Raw genomic sequence first — 15696 nt, forward strand, 5'->3', positions numbered from 1 at the left:
GAGTTCATGGCTACAGGATTTTAGATGTTAGTTTACCCCAGTACAATAATCAGAACTAAATAAATAATGAAAATTAGTACTGAAGTTGGTTTGCATTAGAAATTCTTTAAAGTTAAGTATTTTCAGAATGCAGTTTCAGATTTGTATTGTTTTCCCACACCTGAGTTCCTGAGGGATGGGTTTCTGGCATGATCTTTTTCAGCACTTACTCTGACTTGTAACTGGATGACTTTTCTACTTTGCATTTTGGGTTCCATTAAAATGAAAATTTCCATTTGGATAACTGTGGGATCTGCCTTCTCCTCATAATTTATTTATCCATCTCCTTTTTTCCCTGTGTTTTTTTTAGCTGATGAAGAAGCCCCAGATTATGGATCTGGTATTCGACAGTCTGGGACAGCTAAAATTTCCTTTGACAATGAGTACTTTGATAAGGTAAGAATTCTTAAAATTGATTTGGGGATCTTTGAGTGTAGCATCTTGTGCTTCTGAATAAATAACATGTGAAGGAAGGGCATTGCAAGCCCAGAAAGTGCAGGGGTGTGTCACAAGCCACTGTGTTTCGTTTTGCAGAGTGACTTGTCTTCAGCTGCGATGACTCGCTCCGGGCTGTCGCTGGAGGAGTTAAGGATTGTGGAAGGGCAAGGGCAGAATTCAGAGGTTACCACTCCTCCAGAGGAGATCAGCAGAATGAATGAGCTGGGTAAGCAGGAAATACGTGGTGCTTTTGGAGAACTTCTGGGAAATTGGTGACACTTGCAGTCAGTCACAGAAAGGAGTTTGGAGTGTCCTTCCAGAATATCCTGGTTAGGGAGAGGTGTTATTACCAGTGGGTTGAACATGAGAGATCCTGGACACAGTCATTTGCAGAACAGTGCTGAAAATCTTCCCAGGTATTTGGATCTTTTGGTTATCAGCAAATTATTTGGATTTAAAAGGAAGAAAAAAGTATGATGGGACTGAACTGTCTCCTGAATAACTATTTTGAGAAAAGAACGGAGAAGAAAATTATTTTATATGGAATGTTTTTTTTTTCCTAAGTCAGAAATGTTTTTTTTTTTTTCCTAAGACTTGAAGTCAGCCACTTTGGATGGAAAGATGACTATGGAAGGATTCACTGAGGAAATTGGTGATCACCTGAAGCTGGGCAGTGTGTTCACCTTCCGTGTGACAGTGCTCCAGGCCAGTGGCATCCTGCCTGAATATGCAGATATTTTCTGCCAGTTCAAGTAAGAATTTGTCCTTACTTGCATTAGGCAATTAATGGTTTGATAGAGCAAAGAACAGTGGGCAGTGGAGCCCTGAGAACTTCTCAGATGGGTGCAGGTGTTGGACAGCAGAGAAAAACTCCTTGTCTCCTGGTCTCCACTTTCTCTTAAGCAGGTGCTAAGGAATAAAGTTTTGGAGAAAAGAATTAGGAATCAAAATGGATTCATAAGTTACTAGTTTATAGATACCTTCAGGTTTTAACATTTAATGTGAAAAATTCAATACTATACTGTACATACACCCATTTGAATGAAAGCTGCATGACCCTGGAGGAAATCAGTACCTCTCAAGTGAAAGTGCTCTTAGGCTTGGGTTCTTAAGGAAGAGAATAAAAAGGAATAATAAAGACATAAAACAAGTACAGGAATTGCAGTCCCACAGGACTGTGGTGTTCCCAGCTTTAGGCTGTCACTCAACTCAGTGTATTCCAGCAGAATACATTTCTTGTAGGGTTTTAGTGTGTCCTTTCAGGTTGGATTCAGAGTACAGCAATCTTCATTAAAGCATTTTGTGGTGGCTGATTTTTGGTTGTTTTTTTTAAAGCTTTTTACATCGACATGATGAAGCTTTCTCAACAGAACCTCTCAAAAACAATGGCCGAGGGACTCCCCTTGGGTTTTACCACGTCCAGAATGTAAGTAAAGCTTCCCATGAGCAGTAACTTTCTGTCAGCACTGGCAGCTGGGGGTGTCCTTTTTAGGAATAGGCAGTACTGGGAGTGATTGGGTGAAGGATGTCATCCCCATCACAAAACAAAACACACAATGAATCTTTGTGGCAAATTTAACTCTTCTTTACCTCTGCTTCCTGCCATTGAATTCTGTGTTTCCTTTCCAGTCTGGAATTCAGGAAATAAAATACACGTGTGAATAGCAGTGCTCATGATCTCAGATGAACTGATATATCTATTTTTATGAACTGTGTAATGCTTTGGTTACATACAGCCTCCTCTTCTCCTGCTTGAAATGCCTGATACTGGGGCTTTAATTTTCTCCTTTGCTGGGGAGTAGAATTAATGCCTAAACCAAAAGGGAATCCACTTGCTTTTACTGTGAGTGACAACAAGTGGTAGGAGAAATACAGACTCCTAAAAGAGATTTCATTTTTTTGAATGTCTCATTTTCTTTCCTCACTTTTGAACTAGATTGCTGTGGAAGTGACAGAATCGTTTGTGGAGTACATCAAAACAAAGCCAATTGTCTTTGAAGTCTTTGGACATTATCAGCAGCATCCTCTCCACCTGCAAGGACAGGACCTCAACAGGTATTGGTCACTAGCCTGGCATACAGGCACCTGGGGATCGTGCTCAGGTGAGGCAGTTTTTGTAGTCCTGAAGCTGTGCAGCCTCACAAGCAGAATTCCTGCTGGAGGTGGAAGTGCTGGCAGAGGCCTCTGTACCAGTGCAGTGCCTGATGGAAGTGTTCTGTCCTCTCAAACATGGGCAGCTCTCCTGCCAGTTCACCTTACAAACACCTGCTGCTTGGGGCACTGCACTGGGAGTCCTGTGAGCTCTGGGAAACCTCAGCACTGCTCCTAGGACTGGTGAAGTTAGAATAGAAAAAGAGCACAGGTTAGTCTGGAAAGTCTGCTGAGCCCCCTGGTTTCCTGACAGGATATTTACCTGTCTTTGTAGAGTTGTGAGGATAGTTTTAGAGACAGGGATAGGTGTGTGTATACAAAGATGGACGTGTGTGCATTTGTTATATTTCCTCTATTTCACTGCCTCTGTACTGATAACTGTTCATTTCTCTGTAGCCCTCCACAGCCTTCCCGAAGATTCTTTCCTCCCCCCATGCCACTGTCGAAGCCAGGTGAGAGCAGCTCTCTGATTCTGTACATCACAGGTCTCTACTGCACGTGGAGCTTGTAGTGTGCTCCTGAGGAATCCAGGGCATGGGAAAGTGTAAATGGAGTGAGGGTACCAGGGGCATTGAATGTCTCTGCTGGCTCTGCCCTCTTTATGTGTTCTGGTTTTATTTCTTCTCAAGCTGCTGTGCAGGAAGTGCTGCTTGGTTCATTGGGGGGTAGAATTCCGTTCCTGAGGTGTTGACCATACTCCGTGAGATGTGGCTATGGCTCTTCCTGTGTTTACTGAGCACTTACTAACTGGAAATTTGCTTATTCATTAATTGCTTCATTTTTTTGCTCTCTCACGTTCTTGTTTAGTGAGTCAGTCTTGTTGAAATGATCCTTGGTTTTCTTCGTTTAATTGGAATAATGCATGCTGAACTCTTCTGTGATTTTTTTCCCATTTCACCTTTAATTTCCTACTCCTCCCTCTCTCTCTCACCTGCATATTTCTACCATCCTTTTTCTGTGTGTGTTCCATTCCCTCTGCAGACCATGAGAGGAAAATTGAGTTGATTAGGTACCTTATGTCTGGCTATGTAAACGTGCATGTGCTGAACACGCTCTCGGAGCATGCCACCGTGCTGGCCTCCTCTGCTGTGGCTGCTTTCCAGGATGGAGCTGACCAGCTGCCACCTTTTCTCTTTCTGCCTGTCCCCAGTTGTCAGAGTGAGCGGGCTCCTAAACGAGATGGTTAGTAGCCAAACCTGGTCTGTGATAGATGTAGAAGTAGTTCCAGAATGTGCTGCGAAACTCCTTTTTCCTCATCGTGTGGTAGATTGGGAGCAGAAGCTGCCACCGTTGTGCTCATGGAAGGATGATGCTGTGCTTAAATTCAGGGCTCTTTTAGAGAGACCCATGGAGACAATCTGGAGACTCCAGCGTGTTGGGAGTCACAGATTTTTGGGTGTCACTGCATCTGTTCCCCGAATTTCCATGACCTCTTATATTTTTCTGTGTTCTGCATTGAGTTTTCTGATACTGGGGTGAGAGATGCATATGGAAACACAGGCAGGTATAGAAGAAACATTCTTTCCCTTTTCATCATCTTCCTTTTCTGCCACTAACAGTGCTGTTCCTCACTTCCATTTGTATTCTGTTTATTTAATTCAAAAAAAATCATGCTGGTTAATAATTGTACCAGAGCAAGTCTGTGATAACATCTAGAACCAAGCTTTCATGTTTATTAAATGTGTCTTTCTGTTGTTTTTCGTTTCTGATGCTCTTGAGTCACTCTGCTTAGCAATAAACTCGGGTGACTTGTGTGTTTGGAGTTCCTCTGGCTGTGGTGAGTTCATGTGCAGCTGCATGAGATGGTTGGATAGAAGTCACTCCCCTGAGCAATGTATGAGAAGGTGAATGATGAGCCTCAAGCTTGCCACCTCAGGGTGGAGCTGTGCTGTGGATAACTGATCCCTGTAAAATCTGTCCCTGAGAGAGTTTTACCCAGAAAAGAAACAGATGTGAAAAGAGAGCACTAGGCACAGCTGTAAGGAGGGACCTGTTTTACCTGGGGGCTGTTACATTCTTCCAGTGCATGGGGTAGGGAGTTGTGGTAGAAGCTGAAGGATCCAGAGGTGTAAAGGTGGGAGAACCTAAAGAACACCTGAGCAAGGAAAGATTTGGGCTTGAGAGGCAGGAGGGAGAGAAAGTATTTGGCTTAATAAAAGCAGTGAGGTTAGTATGTGGAAGGAGAAAAAATGGAAAATCAGAGTTAGAAGAAATCCCACTGTACAGGAATGAAGCTTTTAAAATGTTCCTGTTTACATTACAGTAAAATGTAATGAGTGAGCAGATAAGAGAAGACATGTAATGGTAACTAAAAGGTGTGATGTGTGAGGGAGTATTAGGTTATTTCTAGAATTTAAGCCGTTTCATTATTTTTTTCACATGGTTTATTCCTCCATGAAAGGACTTAGAGGGGATTGTCTGGTAATACTCACTAATGCCAAGAGATAAGGAGCCCAGAAAAATACTTTGGCAGGATTAGGGCTCTGGAATAAATCTTGTTCTGCCTTTTTAAATATACAACATCTTAACCAAGTGGTGCAGGAGTCTGGCAGTTTGTAGCATGAAGAAGTGAAGATTGAAGTTTTAAGTTCTATTCTTTTCCTCTTGTGTGAGGAAGGTGAAATGTACTTTATGGATGAGTGATGCTGCAGATGAACAGACCTCAGCAATTCTAAATCACAAACTGATGCACATTTGAGGAAACTTCTCTGTGGATCTAGAGGGACTGTGTATTTCTCCAGGCTCTTTGGATGCACTGTTGTTCCATTATTTAACTTCAAAAATTTTATATGTTCTAGTAACCTCGATCTGAAAAACAGCACTTAGGGAAATAATGATTGCTGTAAGCAACATCATTTTCATGGTCCAAGCTGTGGTCTGCCTACGCACATAGACTCTGTAGGACCTCTGAGGTGGCACGTTCCTGTGAGCCCTGAGTAAGCTTTCCTTGTTCAGTCTTTGTAAACCACTCTTCTTCTTTCTTTCTTTTCTTTCTTCTAAGTGCCAGCTACAAAGCTGAACACTATGAGCAAGCCCAGCTTGGGCCAGAGTGTGAGCAAATACGACCTCCTTGTGTGGTTTGAGATCAGTGAACTGGAGCCAACAGGGGAGTAAGTATATTCCTGTATTAATACTGTGTGTTTCTGGAACGGTGGGTTATGAGATTCTGGGTTTTTCCCTTGTTCTGTTCAGACCAGGTTGATGTTGAGCAGTCACCGTGGTGGGGACCTGGCTGGTTTGTAGTGATGGGGTGTCCACTCTGGTGGCAGTATTTATCCCCATTGTGAGTCCCACAGTTTTCCATCAGTACAGGGAGTACAGTGGGTGACAGTCCCACATTTCCTGATCCTGTAATGCCAGGAGAGGCCCGTTTGGACACTCCTGTGTCACCAGCTGCCCCAAGGAGAGGAAGCTGCTGTGCTGGTGCACCTTTGCTGCTGCTGATTGCCTGTCTCCCCCAGGTACATCCCTGCCATTGTGGATCACACCGGGGGCCTGCCCTGCCAGGGGACCTTCCTGCTGCACCAGGTACTGCTGAGAGCTGGGGACAGCAGGTGTCACCTCTGCAGGGACAGGGGCTGGGGCTCTGCTCCTCCTGTCCCACACAGCTGTGCAGTGGCACTCACATCTCCCAGGCTGTGGCCTGGTCCCCAGGGTGCTGCTGTTCCTGTTCCTTATCAGTGGGCGTCCCACTGGTGAAAGGTGAAAGTTTGTTTAAAAGCAGGAGCCTTTGGAATAGGTTTGTGCCTTCTCCAGCATCTCTTAGGACACAGAAGGATCATGTGGACTCAACTTCCATTTGCTCTTTCTCACTGCTTGTGGTTATGACACATAATCCATGAAGTGACTGTATCTCAGTGCATCTTAAATGCCTCTTCTAATCCTTAATAATATTTTGTCTCTAGCCAAATTATAAAGATTATCCTAGTTAAATACGATTTATAGGTTTAAACTTACATTTTTCCTACTCTGTGGAGTGAGGAAGGGGGAAGCATTTAATTTCTTTTACATATGAGAATATAACATCCCCTTGAAGTGGATTTTAGTGAAGCATAGAGGTGCTTGTTGGGTTACAGACTGGTTTAGATGATAGTATTTAGTTGACTTTTGCAGTCTAAGTGCAGAGTAGCCGTGGTGAGTGTGTGCACACCTCAGCAGTGTTTGTTTGTGCCCTCTGCCAGGGCATCCAGCGGAGGATCACTGTCACCATCATCCACGAGAAGGGCAGTGAGCTGCACTGGAAGGATGTGCGGGAGCTGGTGGTTGGTGAGTCAGTGGTGCTGCATCTTGCTCTGTAACGAGGAAAAACTGTCACTGGTCATTTCTCTTTGTATCACATTCTGTCATTTTGATGAGCACTGCCTGTAAGAGAAGGATTTTGAAAGAGATCTAGAGGAAAAATTCAAGTTTTGCAATTTCCACTCACAGCTGCTTGTCAGTCATGTAGTCCAAAATGATATTTGGGAAAACAAATTCCTTTTGTGTTGTAGTTTGAATTTTAATTGATTCCTCCTCCTCCCCTTTTTAGGGCGTATAAGAAATAAAGCAGAGGTAGATGAAGCTGCTGTGGATGCCATTCTGTCTTTGAATATTATCTCTGCAAAATACCTGAAGTCCTCTCACAGCTCCAACAGGTGAGTGAATGAAGTGAACACTCCAGCAGGAATCTGAAATATGTTTGACCTCTGATGTATTGGCAGAATGTTTGGAAAGCTGATTATTAAATGTAGAATTCCATGGGCACAGAACACACAGGTGGGGAAGGAACATCACTGTAAATTCTGGCTGATGCTGGAGTCTGTTGATCCATGTGAAGGGTTTGCTGACAGTGCATCTGAATTTTTTTCCATGTGTATGGACCATAAAGGGCAGATGGACAGGAACAGCTTAAGGGGGCCTCAGGATTTAACCCAAAACTTTTACACTGACCCCAAGGTTTGGGCTGGAATACAGCTTTGAAGTACAAGGACAGTTTTGGAGGTACACGTGTAGATGTGCACATGCTGTTCCTGGAGCAAGCATGTGACAATCTAAGCCAGAGCCCTGCTGTGTGAATTCAGCTTCCTAATCTGTGGATTTACACAGATGTATGACAAGCTGAGTCCAGTTCCATGCCCCTGCAGGAGCAGCAGGGCCCTGGCTCTGTGCCCCATTGCTGTAAAACTCAGACTCACCATGTTCTGCCTCAGTGTCTGCAGCCACGTGCAGTGAGGCCGAGGGGCACAGCCTCTCCCTGCTCTGACAGCACAGTCACCTGGCTGCTGCCTGCCCTGTTCGGCTGCTGCAGAGCAGGAATACCCTGCAGTGGGGCTCTGAGTGCCTGTTTGCAGAGGGCAGGAAGGCTTCAGTCCATCTCTGCTGCACCTGCTCAGTGCTGGATGAGGATGCTTCCAAGCACTGGGCTCTTCCTTCTCTGTTAGAGGCCTGGACTTTGAAACACCTGTGGATTTGGGATCCTCCCTACAGAATGCCTCTGCCACCTGGTGTCTGTAAAGGCAGGGACAGGGGGTTGGCAGTTGTTATCTTCACTGACAAGGGGGTATTTTAGTGTGTTTGAATTAACAGATCAATAGAACTGGAAAATAGGGAGACTGTTGCTGGTTTCCTCTCTGATACTATTGGATTTGCAGTTGGAAAGCCCTGTGCTTTCTGCTCTGTTTCAATAAATTCTCTATCTCTGTAGTTTTCTGTAAGGTGGGCAGCTGGGTTGAAGGAGAGTGTGATGAAGCTGTTGGCCATCTCATCCCAAAATGCCAGGGTTTGGGTTGTGGGATGAGTGCATGGCAGTGTGCTGGAATGAGGCCCTCCTAAGGGAGATGTCTTATGTTTGCTCATTGTCTGCAGACTTGTTTGCTGCTTTCTGTGGGGTTTTTTCACTTTGTTTTGTTTTTCAAGTCCACTTGTTCTGTTCCTCTCAGCTCTCGCTTTTCTGTTCTGCTTTTGGCTGCACTAACTGAAGCTCTTTCTATGTTTTTACAGGCTCTTTCTTGATAAGGATATGCCTAGGTATTTTGTTTGCTTCCTTTGTGCATAAAGATTCTTGAAAATAGAATGCTTTATGTCCTTTGTATTGCTGCCACCTCCCTCAGCTTTTACTGAATTCTGTTAGCATACCTCTTAGCTCTTCAAGAAGTAGTCTTCCTCTTCCTCCTCCTCTTCCTCTGTGTCAGAGGGTTATTTCAGGTACAGTTCACTCAAGGACTTCTGAAGATGAACTTTCCTTCACATGTGAGAGTAGGAGAATTTCCTTTGTTCAGTCTTTCTGGTTCTCTTGATGTGCCATCAAATATAGATCCCTTTTGTAGACCTTGCTATTTTCTTCCCTTGTTCTGTATCAAAGAACTAAATTTGGAATTTGTGACTCTCTGACTCTGTAATGCTGCTTGTTTGAAGGACCAAGCCAAGGACTGAACGATGAGGTTACTGGAACTGCTCCAGTCAAATAGCAGTGGCTGCCCTGTGGCTGCCAGTCAGCCTCTGTTCTGGGGCTGGGTTTGCTCCTCAGATTTAACCAGGTGGTTGCCACCCCTTAGTTCAGCAGCTGGCAGAGCAGGCAGACGTGCAGGAGGTGCCCAGGGTGGATTCCTGTCCCACCCTCCCCTGGGGTCACAGCCCAGCACAGTGGCTGCACAGTCTGGGGCACTGCCCTCTGCTCTCTGTGCTCTGCCTCTTGGACAGGAGAGAGTCTTCAGTGCTCCCAGTTCACCACCTTTCACTAATGCTGAGTGGAATCAGTTTTAACCACACCTTTGACCTGTCTCTCCTCTGTTCCATGCTTTGTGTGTCCCGTGCTCCCTTTTCCTCCGTGTGCAGTTGGCTGTGCTGAAAGGAGTTTGCTCCCTTCTGGTTTTTGTCTCCCCCTATAACTGCTGTAGCAAGGTCTGGTCTGGACAGGCAAAGCTGTGAACATTTACCTTCCTGGCTAAACAAGATCCACTAAAATAACTGCCTCAGAGCTGTGCTTGACTTCATCTTGGTGTTTGTCCAAACATCCTTTTACTCCAGAGGGTGGTAGTATTTCTGCACTGAGGAGCATTTTCACCTGTGTTCTTTGCATGAGGAGAAATCTTGTTTGGCAAATGGTGCAGAGATGATGCCAGGGCTACAGAGGTTTTTCCATCTGTGAGCACACAGGTTTTACTGCTTTCTCTTCCACTCTGAGAGTGGATCTGGAATTTGCTGGAAGTTTAAAAAATTGCTTGCTGTCATAACTAAGTCACGATGAAAGTTTAGAACACAAAGACTCAACACAGATGTGTAAAGGCTTAGAGGACAATTGTGCTCTTTGCCTAATTAACTCAAGTGAGGATTATTACTTTGCAGTGCTTCACAGTGTTTTTAAAGTTACCAACTACTTGGCCTTTAGATTATGTTTCTCTGTATTTTTAGTAGATACAACATATTCAGAAGTAGTTTCCTAAATGTGGTTCTTCAAATGCAAACAGCATCTAGCAGAGTTCTCACTTGACTGCGCCTCATGGTGCCTTTATGTGTTAGCTTGGAATTGTGTCACTGGTGTCAGAGAAAGGGGATGCTTGGGAGCTCTGTTTGAGATCAGACTTTTTGTCTGTTCTTAGTCTGTTTCATGTTTCTTTATGTTTTGCTTTGTATTTTGTTATTTCTATTACTCCCACCCTGCTGTTTGTTCTCTGTCTTTAGTTTCATCTTCTGTTTTTCCATGTTGGGAATTAGTACAGAAACTCTTTAGAGATATCTTATTTTTTAAAAATTATACATATGAAGCACTTTCTAGCTTTTAGTACCACATCATTTGGACTCAAAGTGGGATAAAAAATAGCAAGAAGATTTGGGAGGGAAATAATCTAGAGGTGGTGAAGAATGAATACCTTCTGTTCCTGTTAGCAGTGTGGAAAGGGGTGCTGAGTTCCTGAACAGGGGTGCAGCTGTTCTGTCCAAAGGGACCTTCCTGGAGTCAGAGCTGCCTGTGAGAGAGGGGAGAGTGTCATGATGCCTTTAGACGTGCTGATTTAGCTGTGCTCTGTGTGATGCTGTCTCTCACTCTTTACTTGAGCCTTCTGGATTGCTGGGGCAGACCTGTGGGAGCTTTCAGCTCCTCTCTTTCCTTGTCCCATGCTGAAGAGAAGTCTTACAGAAGTCCTAAAATGTGGTGTAGAATAAGTATTGCTTATAAAAATGAATCTTCCCATGCACTTTTAAGATCCAGCTGAGCTGAATTGCACCTGAAGCAGTAGAAATTAATTTTCTCTGTTTAGAAGCAGTTGTTTAGTGCTGACTTCCCTGTAGTGCTATGACAGCTTTTGTTTTCTGCATTCCCTCTTCTCTCTTTTAGACAAGTCTTCTCCATAACAGGCAGTGGTCTTTGTGCCACACTGTTTGAGGTAGAAGTAAACGATCTTGGACTGGAGGAGAGGCTTTCAGGGAGTAAGAGTTCTCTGCAGCCCTCTCACTGTTCACCTTTTCCTGCACTTTTCCCAGGACTTTCTACCGGTTCGAGGCAGTTTGGGATAGTTCCTTGCACAACTCCCTCCTCCTCAATCGAGTCACGCCGTATGGAGAGAAGATCTACATGACCCTTTCTGCCTACCTGGAGGTGAGACACCAGTGCTGTCAACTATTCCAGACAGGACACAGAGTGCCCGACAGATTCAAAAGTGACTTGAATCCTGAGGCCAGTTAGAGTATTTATTCCATTTCTGAGAGCAGGGTGGAAAAAATTACTCACAGTTGACATCTTCATGTCAAGGTATTATTGCCTTGCAGCACAAGGTGGTCTTACCTTTTTGTGCCTGGTTTTATCTGTTTTTGTATCTGAAAATCCACTGGAATCGGTGAACGTTGCTGTGTAAGTACTGGTGTTACAAACAGTGGCTTAGCTCTTGGCTTTGTGTGCCAGGCACTGCTGTGGAGTGTAGTAAAATCATTTCACTCATGAGATGCATCAAGAAATTTGACAGTTCTCTTTCATAGATACACATATGAAACCTCTTCACCAAGGACCCAAACAAGAACAGTTTCAAAAGCTGTCCCACTGAGGGCAGCAGTGTAACGTGGCACAGTTGGCTACAGCCATTCATTCCTTGCTGCTGTTCCTCCTAGCTTGACCACTGCATCCAGCCTGCTGTGATCACCAAGGATGTCTGCATGGTGTTCTACTCCCGAGATGCCAAGATCTCCCCTCCGCGCTCCCTGCGCAACCTCTTTGGCAGCAGCTACTCCAAGTCCCCAGACTCGTGAGTGCACTGCAGCCTTGCTACTGAGGGGCTGGTCACTATCTGTGTTCTCTCTCAGAGGATATAGTTGAGTTTTCTTCAGTTTTTTCCTTGGAGCTCTACCTACCTGTAGGTTCTGCAGTCTGGTTTTGAAGGTTCTTTCTTGCATTTATGTCAGTGAAGCTCTGGTGGCTTCTGTCTTTACTGATCTCTTTTCCAAACTGACAGAGTTGGGAGGAGGGATCCATTTTTCAAGCTTGCACATAGATGACCTTGATCCTGACCTGGAATTTACTGCAGCATGTGCTCCCCAAGTCCAGTGCAGGGTTGGGGGGAACGTGGAGGAAATGCCATTTTTGGGGATGTTGCAGTTTGTTCTGGCTGTTTAGCACAAGAGTGGAATTGAGATGTACACTTAAAATTCTGCTTTGGGAGCCACTGAGCTAAAGCTGAAGCACTTTATTTCTGAAGATAATAAATAGTGTGTTTTTGTTTCTTCTGCTTTCCTGGGAACAGCAATCGAGTAACTGGCATCTATGAACTGAGCTTATGCAAAATGGCAGACACAGGAAGTCCAGGTGAGCAGTGACTGGTGTTCCAGTGATAAATGTGAAATACTGCAGGAAATTTCTCAGACGGAATGGAGTAAACATGCCTGTCCTGATCAGAAGCAGTCCGTGTTCCATAGGAGCAATGGAACATTGCTATTCCATAAAATAATTACTCAGGTCTTTACTTTAGACTCAGGCTTGTGTTTACTATTGGTGAACAAGGATTCACTGCAGATGTTTTCTGACATGGGTAACTCAGGACACTGAGCACATGTACCTGAGTCTTAGGGCATGATCCATGGCTCATAACTAACAGCTGAGACTGAGTTTTGCAACAGTAGAGCTTGTTCTTGTCTTTTGAAGATGTTGCTGATTTCTGATGCCACCTTCACCTCTTGGAAGGAATGTAGTTCATGGTGTATCTGTGAATTTTTCTTCTAAGATGTAGAAACTGAAGTCCTTGTGTTGAATTAGACTGAACAGGAGTTTGTGTTGTATCTTGGTCAATAGAAAATATCTGAAAGAAGTAAGAAAGCTGGACTAAATCAAATATCTTTGGTTGTGTATTTGCAGGCAATGAAATCCTTGTGTTGTGTATTTCCAGCCAAACAGCAGAAGTGCTGGTTTTTTGCAAATTGCTGATTGCTTCTTAGTGACACCCCTCTGGCTATGGTTTTAACACATCTCTTTTACTGCTCAGGAATGCAGAGGAGGAGGAGGAAAGTCCTGGATACTTCTGTGGCATATGTGAGGGGAGAAGAGAACCTGGCAGGTTGGAGGCCCAGGGGTGACAGCCTCATTCTAGAGCATCAGTGGGAACTGGAGAAACTGGAGCTGCTGCATGAGGTGAGTCAAGAGATCAAAGCCAAGACTTAAATAAACTCACCTGACAGAGAAGATACAAAGTGTGTGGCTGGCTGCTGAGTAGAGTCTCTTTGACTCAGAATCTCAGTGTCTTCAACAAAGATAAATCCAATTTCTAGTGCCACTGCAAACTCTCTTCCCTGGGAAGAGTTACTGCTATGAATAGTAAAGGATTCCTGAGAACTCAGTGTGTGTAGAACCAGCACCTTCCAGGAGCAGACAACACTGATTTCTTTCCTTACTAGGTGGAAAAAACCCGACATTTTCTTCTGCTCCGCGAGAAGCTTGGTGACAGCATCCCCAAGTCCCTGAGTGACTCGTTGTCTCCCAGCCTGAGCAGTGGCACCCTCAGCACGTCCACCAGCATCTCGTCCCAGATGTCCACCACGACGTTCGAGAGCGCGGTGACGCCCAGCGAGAGCAGCGGCTACGACTCCGCCGACATCGAGAGCCTGGTGGACAGGGAGAAGGAGCTGGCCACCAAGGTATGGCCTGGGGCAGCCTGCTGGGCTGGCGGGGGCTGCTCAGGGCACTGGAGCTCAGTCACCAGTGTCTCAGATAGCTGGGAATGTCCAGGGCTGGGAGAGCTTCACTGGAACATCTGGGTCAGGGAAATGAGCCACTCTCACTGGCCAGTGCTGCTGGGGAGCTTTGGGCTGTGGCTCTGTCTCATTCCCCTGTGGTAGTGGTTCTATAAAAACCTTCTGATTTTATCAAGAGAAGCAATTTTTCCCCTCTTCTGTGATTTTTCATAGCAGTTTAGAATTTTTCTTTCATGAGCTGCCAAGTGTGTCTTGGCAAATCACCTCTTCTCTTCAAATTTCTCAAATACAAAATTCTTCTGTATGTCTCATTCGTTTTCCCTCCCCTCCCTCTTTAGTGTCTGCAGCTTCTTACTCATACCTTCAATCGGGAATTCAACCAGGTGTACAACAGCATCAGTGATTGTAAGGTAAAAATTTCATGTACTATTTCATTGTAGTGCACTCAGTCTGTAGTACAGTACCAGCATGTTGTGGGTCAGTTTATCAGCAGACTCTTACTGTCTTCCCCTATATTCACTTTCCTTCTGTGAAAGGATAAATCAACTCTTAAAATTCTACTTGTAGGCAAAGGGAATGATACCAAGTTTCAAACTTGGATGATGTATCCACTGAGGAAGTCAGAGTGTGAACAATCAGAAGTGTAGGACATTGGTAATAACGAGCTGTGTCTGCAGAAGTGCTGCTGTATTTCTGCCCCCATATGAGTTTGTGGTTTGTGTGAAAATTTGCCTACTGAGTAGGGGAATGGCTGATGGAAAAGCCTCTCAGTTCTCTGAGCCTCCTGTGCTGAAGGCCGTTTTCAGCCAGCAGTGATCAGCTGCAGCCCAACTCCTGTGCCCTTCTCCCTGTGCCTGCAGCTCTCGGATATTTCTCCCATGGGGCGGGACCCGTCCGTGTCCAGTTTCAGCAGTGCAACCCTCACCCCTTCGTCCACCTGCCCTTCTCTGGTCGAGTCCAGGTGCAATTCGGTTGATCAGAAGTAAGTGAAATGTATTAAAAGGAAAACATCACCTTTCTGTGCTTCACAGATCTCTTTGCTGTTTTCTGATTTTTTTCCTCTTTCAGATATTTCTCTGTACAGCCCCTTTGCCTTCTCCAGTCACTCTGCACAATTCTTTTTCCCTCTTTTGTTCTTTTGAAGTATTTATTTTTCCCCTTGTGTTGGAGGAACAGTCAGATGCTTGTCATTCCAGTGACCAGTGCATCTACAGTGTGCAGAGTCCACAAGTTTTTTCAGTGGTCTGTTGAAAAGGTCTACTAATAACGACCCAGAATAAACCAGTTTGGCTGTTAATCTCTGTTTGTCTTTCCCAGCTGTATCCATACAAGATATTTTTGATGAAATTGGGAATAACCATGTAGTGAAAGATGTAATTTGTACCTTCTCAATTTAACATCCCTGAGGGAGGAGTGCTGAGGAAGTAGAACATTTTACATCAAACAGCAGTAGGAAGTGTGTCTGTGTTGTGACTACATTTAGCAGGAGAGACAAGGTAGAAGTAGTGCTGAAACAACTTACTAGTGGTTATTGTGAGTTTCATTCCACAGATATCAAAGGAAAATGCTATTTAATATTATACAGAGGGATTCCAATGTCATACAATAAATCTGGGCTGGAGGATGGGACTTCAAGCTGGCCTGTAGATGCAGTTTAAATTCCACTCTCACATTCAGTTGCTTTGTTGCAATTTGTTTCTTTTTCTCTATTTTTTTAAAGGACACCAGAAGCAAATTCTCGTGCCTCCAGTCCCTGTCATGAGGTGGAACAGTTTCAGATAATTCCTGCAGTAGAAACTTCCTACCTTGCCAGAGCTGGAAAGAATGAGTTCCTAAACCTCGTTCCTGATATTGAGGAAATCAGACCAGGGTAAGAATTTTATTATTGTGTGATCGTGGCTTCCTGAGACCTGTCCCAAG

At 44.5% G+C, this 15696-nt stretch overlaps 1 protein-coding gene across 9 annotated transcripts in view; it reads left to right on the forward strand.

Moving 5' to 3' along the window:
* Positions 1-15696, forward strand: part of KIF1B (kinesin family member 1B) — a 74959-nt gene that overhangs the window by 52629 nt on the left and 6634 nt on the right. For all 9 annotated transcript variants that reach the window (XM_066334524.1, XM_066334531.1, XM_066334527.1 and 6 more), the window contains 18 exons: positions 350-435; positions 574-703; positions 1070-1229; positions 1813-1903; positions 2414-2532; positions 3025-3080; positions 5630-5738; positions 6090-6156; positions 6810-6894; positions 7157-7262; positions 11086-11200; positions 11707-11840; positions 12336-12397; positions 13071-13216; positions 13480-13719; positions 14115-14186; positions 14637-14758; positions 15497-15646. In XM_066334524.1, coding sequence (XP_066190621.1) covers positions 350-435; positions 574-703; positions 1070-1229; positions 1813-1903; positions 2414-2532; positions 3025-3080; positions 5630-5738; positions 6090-6156; positions 6810-6894; positions 7157-7262; positions 11086-11200; positions 11707-11840; positions 12336-12397; positions 13071-13216; positions 13480-13719; positions 14115-14186; positions 14637-14758; positions 15497-15646 — 2050 coding nt within the window. The remainder of the gene's footprint in view (positions 1-349; positions 436-573; positions 704-1069; positions 1230-1812; positions 1904-2413; positions 2533-3024; positions 3081-5629; positions 5739-6089; positions 6157-6809; positions 6895-7156; positions 7263-11085; positions 11201-11706; positions 11841-12335; positions 12398-13070; positions 13217-13479; positions 13720-14114; positions 14187-14636; positions 14759-15496; positions 15647-15696) is intronic.

Source organism: Sylvia atricapilla, chromosome 22 (assembly GCF_009819655.1).
Source record: "Sylvia atricapilla isolate bSylAtr1 chromosome 22, bSylAtr1.pri, whole genome shotgun sequence".
In the NCBI taxonomy this organism is placed as follows: Eukaryota; Metazoa; Chordata; class Aves; order Passeriformes; family Sylviidae; genus Sylvia; species Sylvia atricapilla.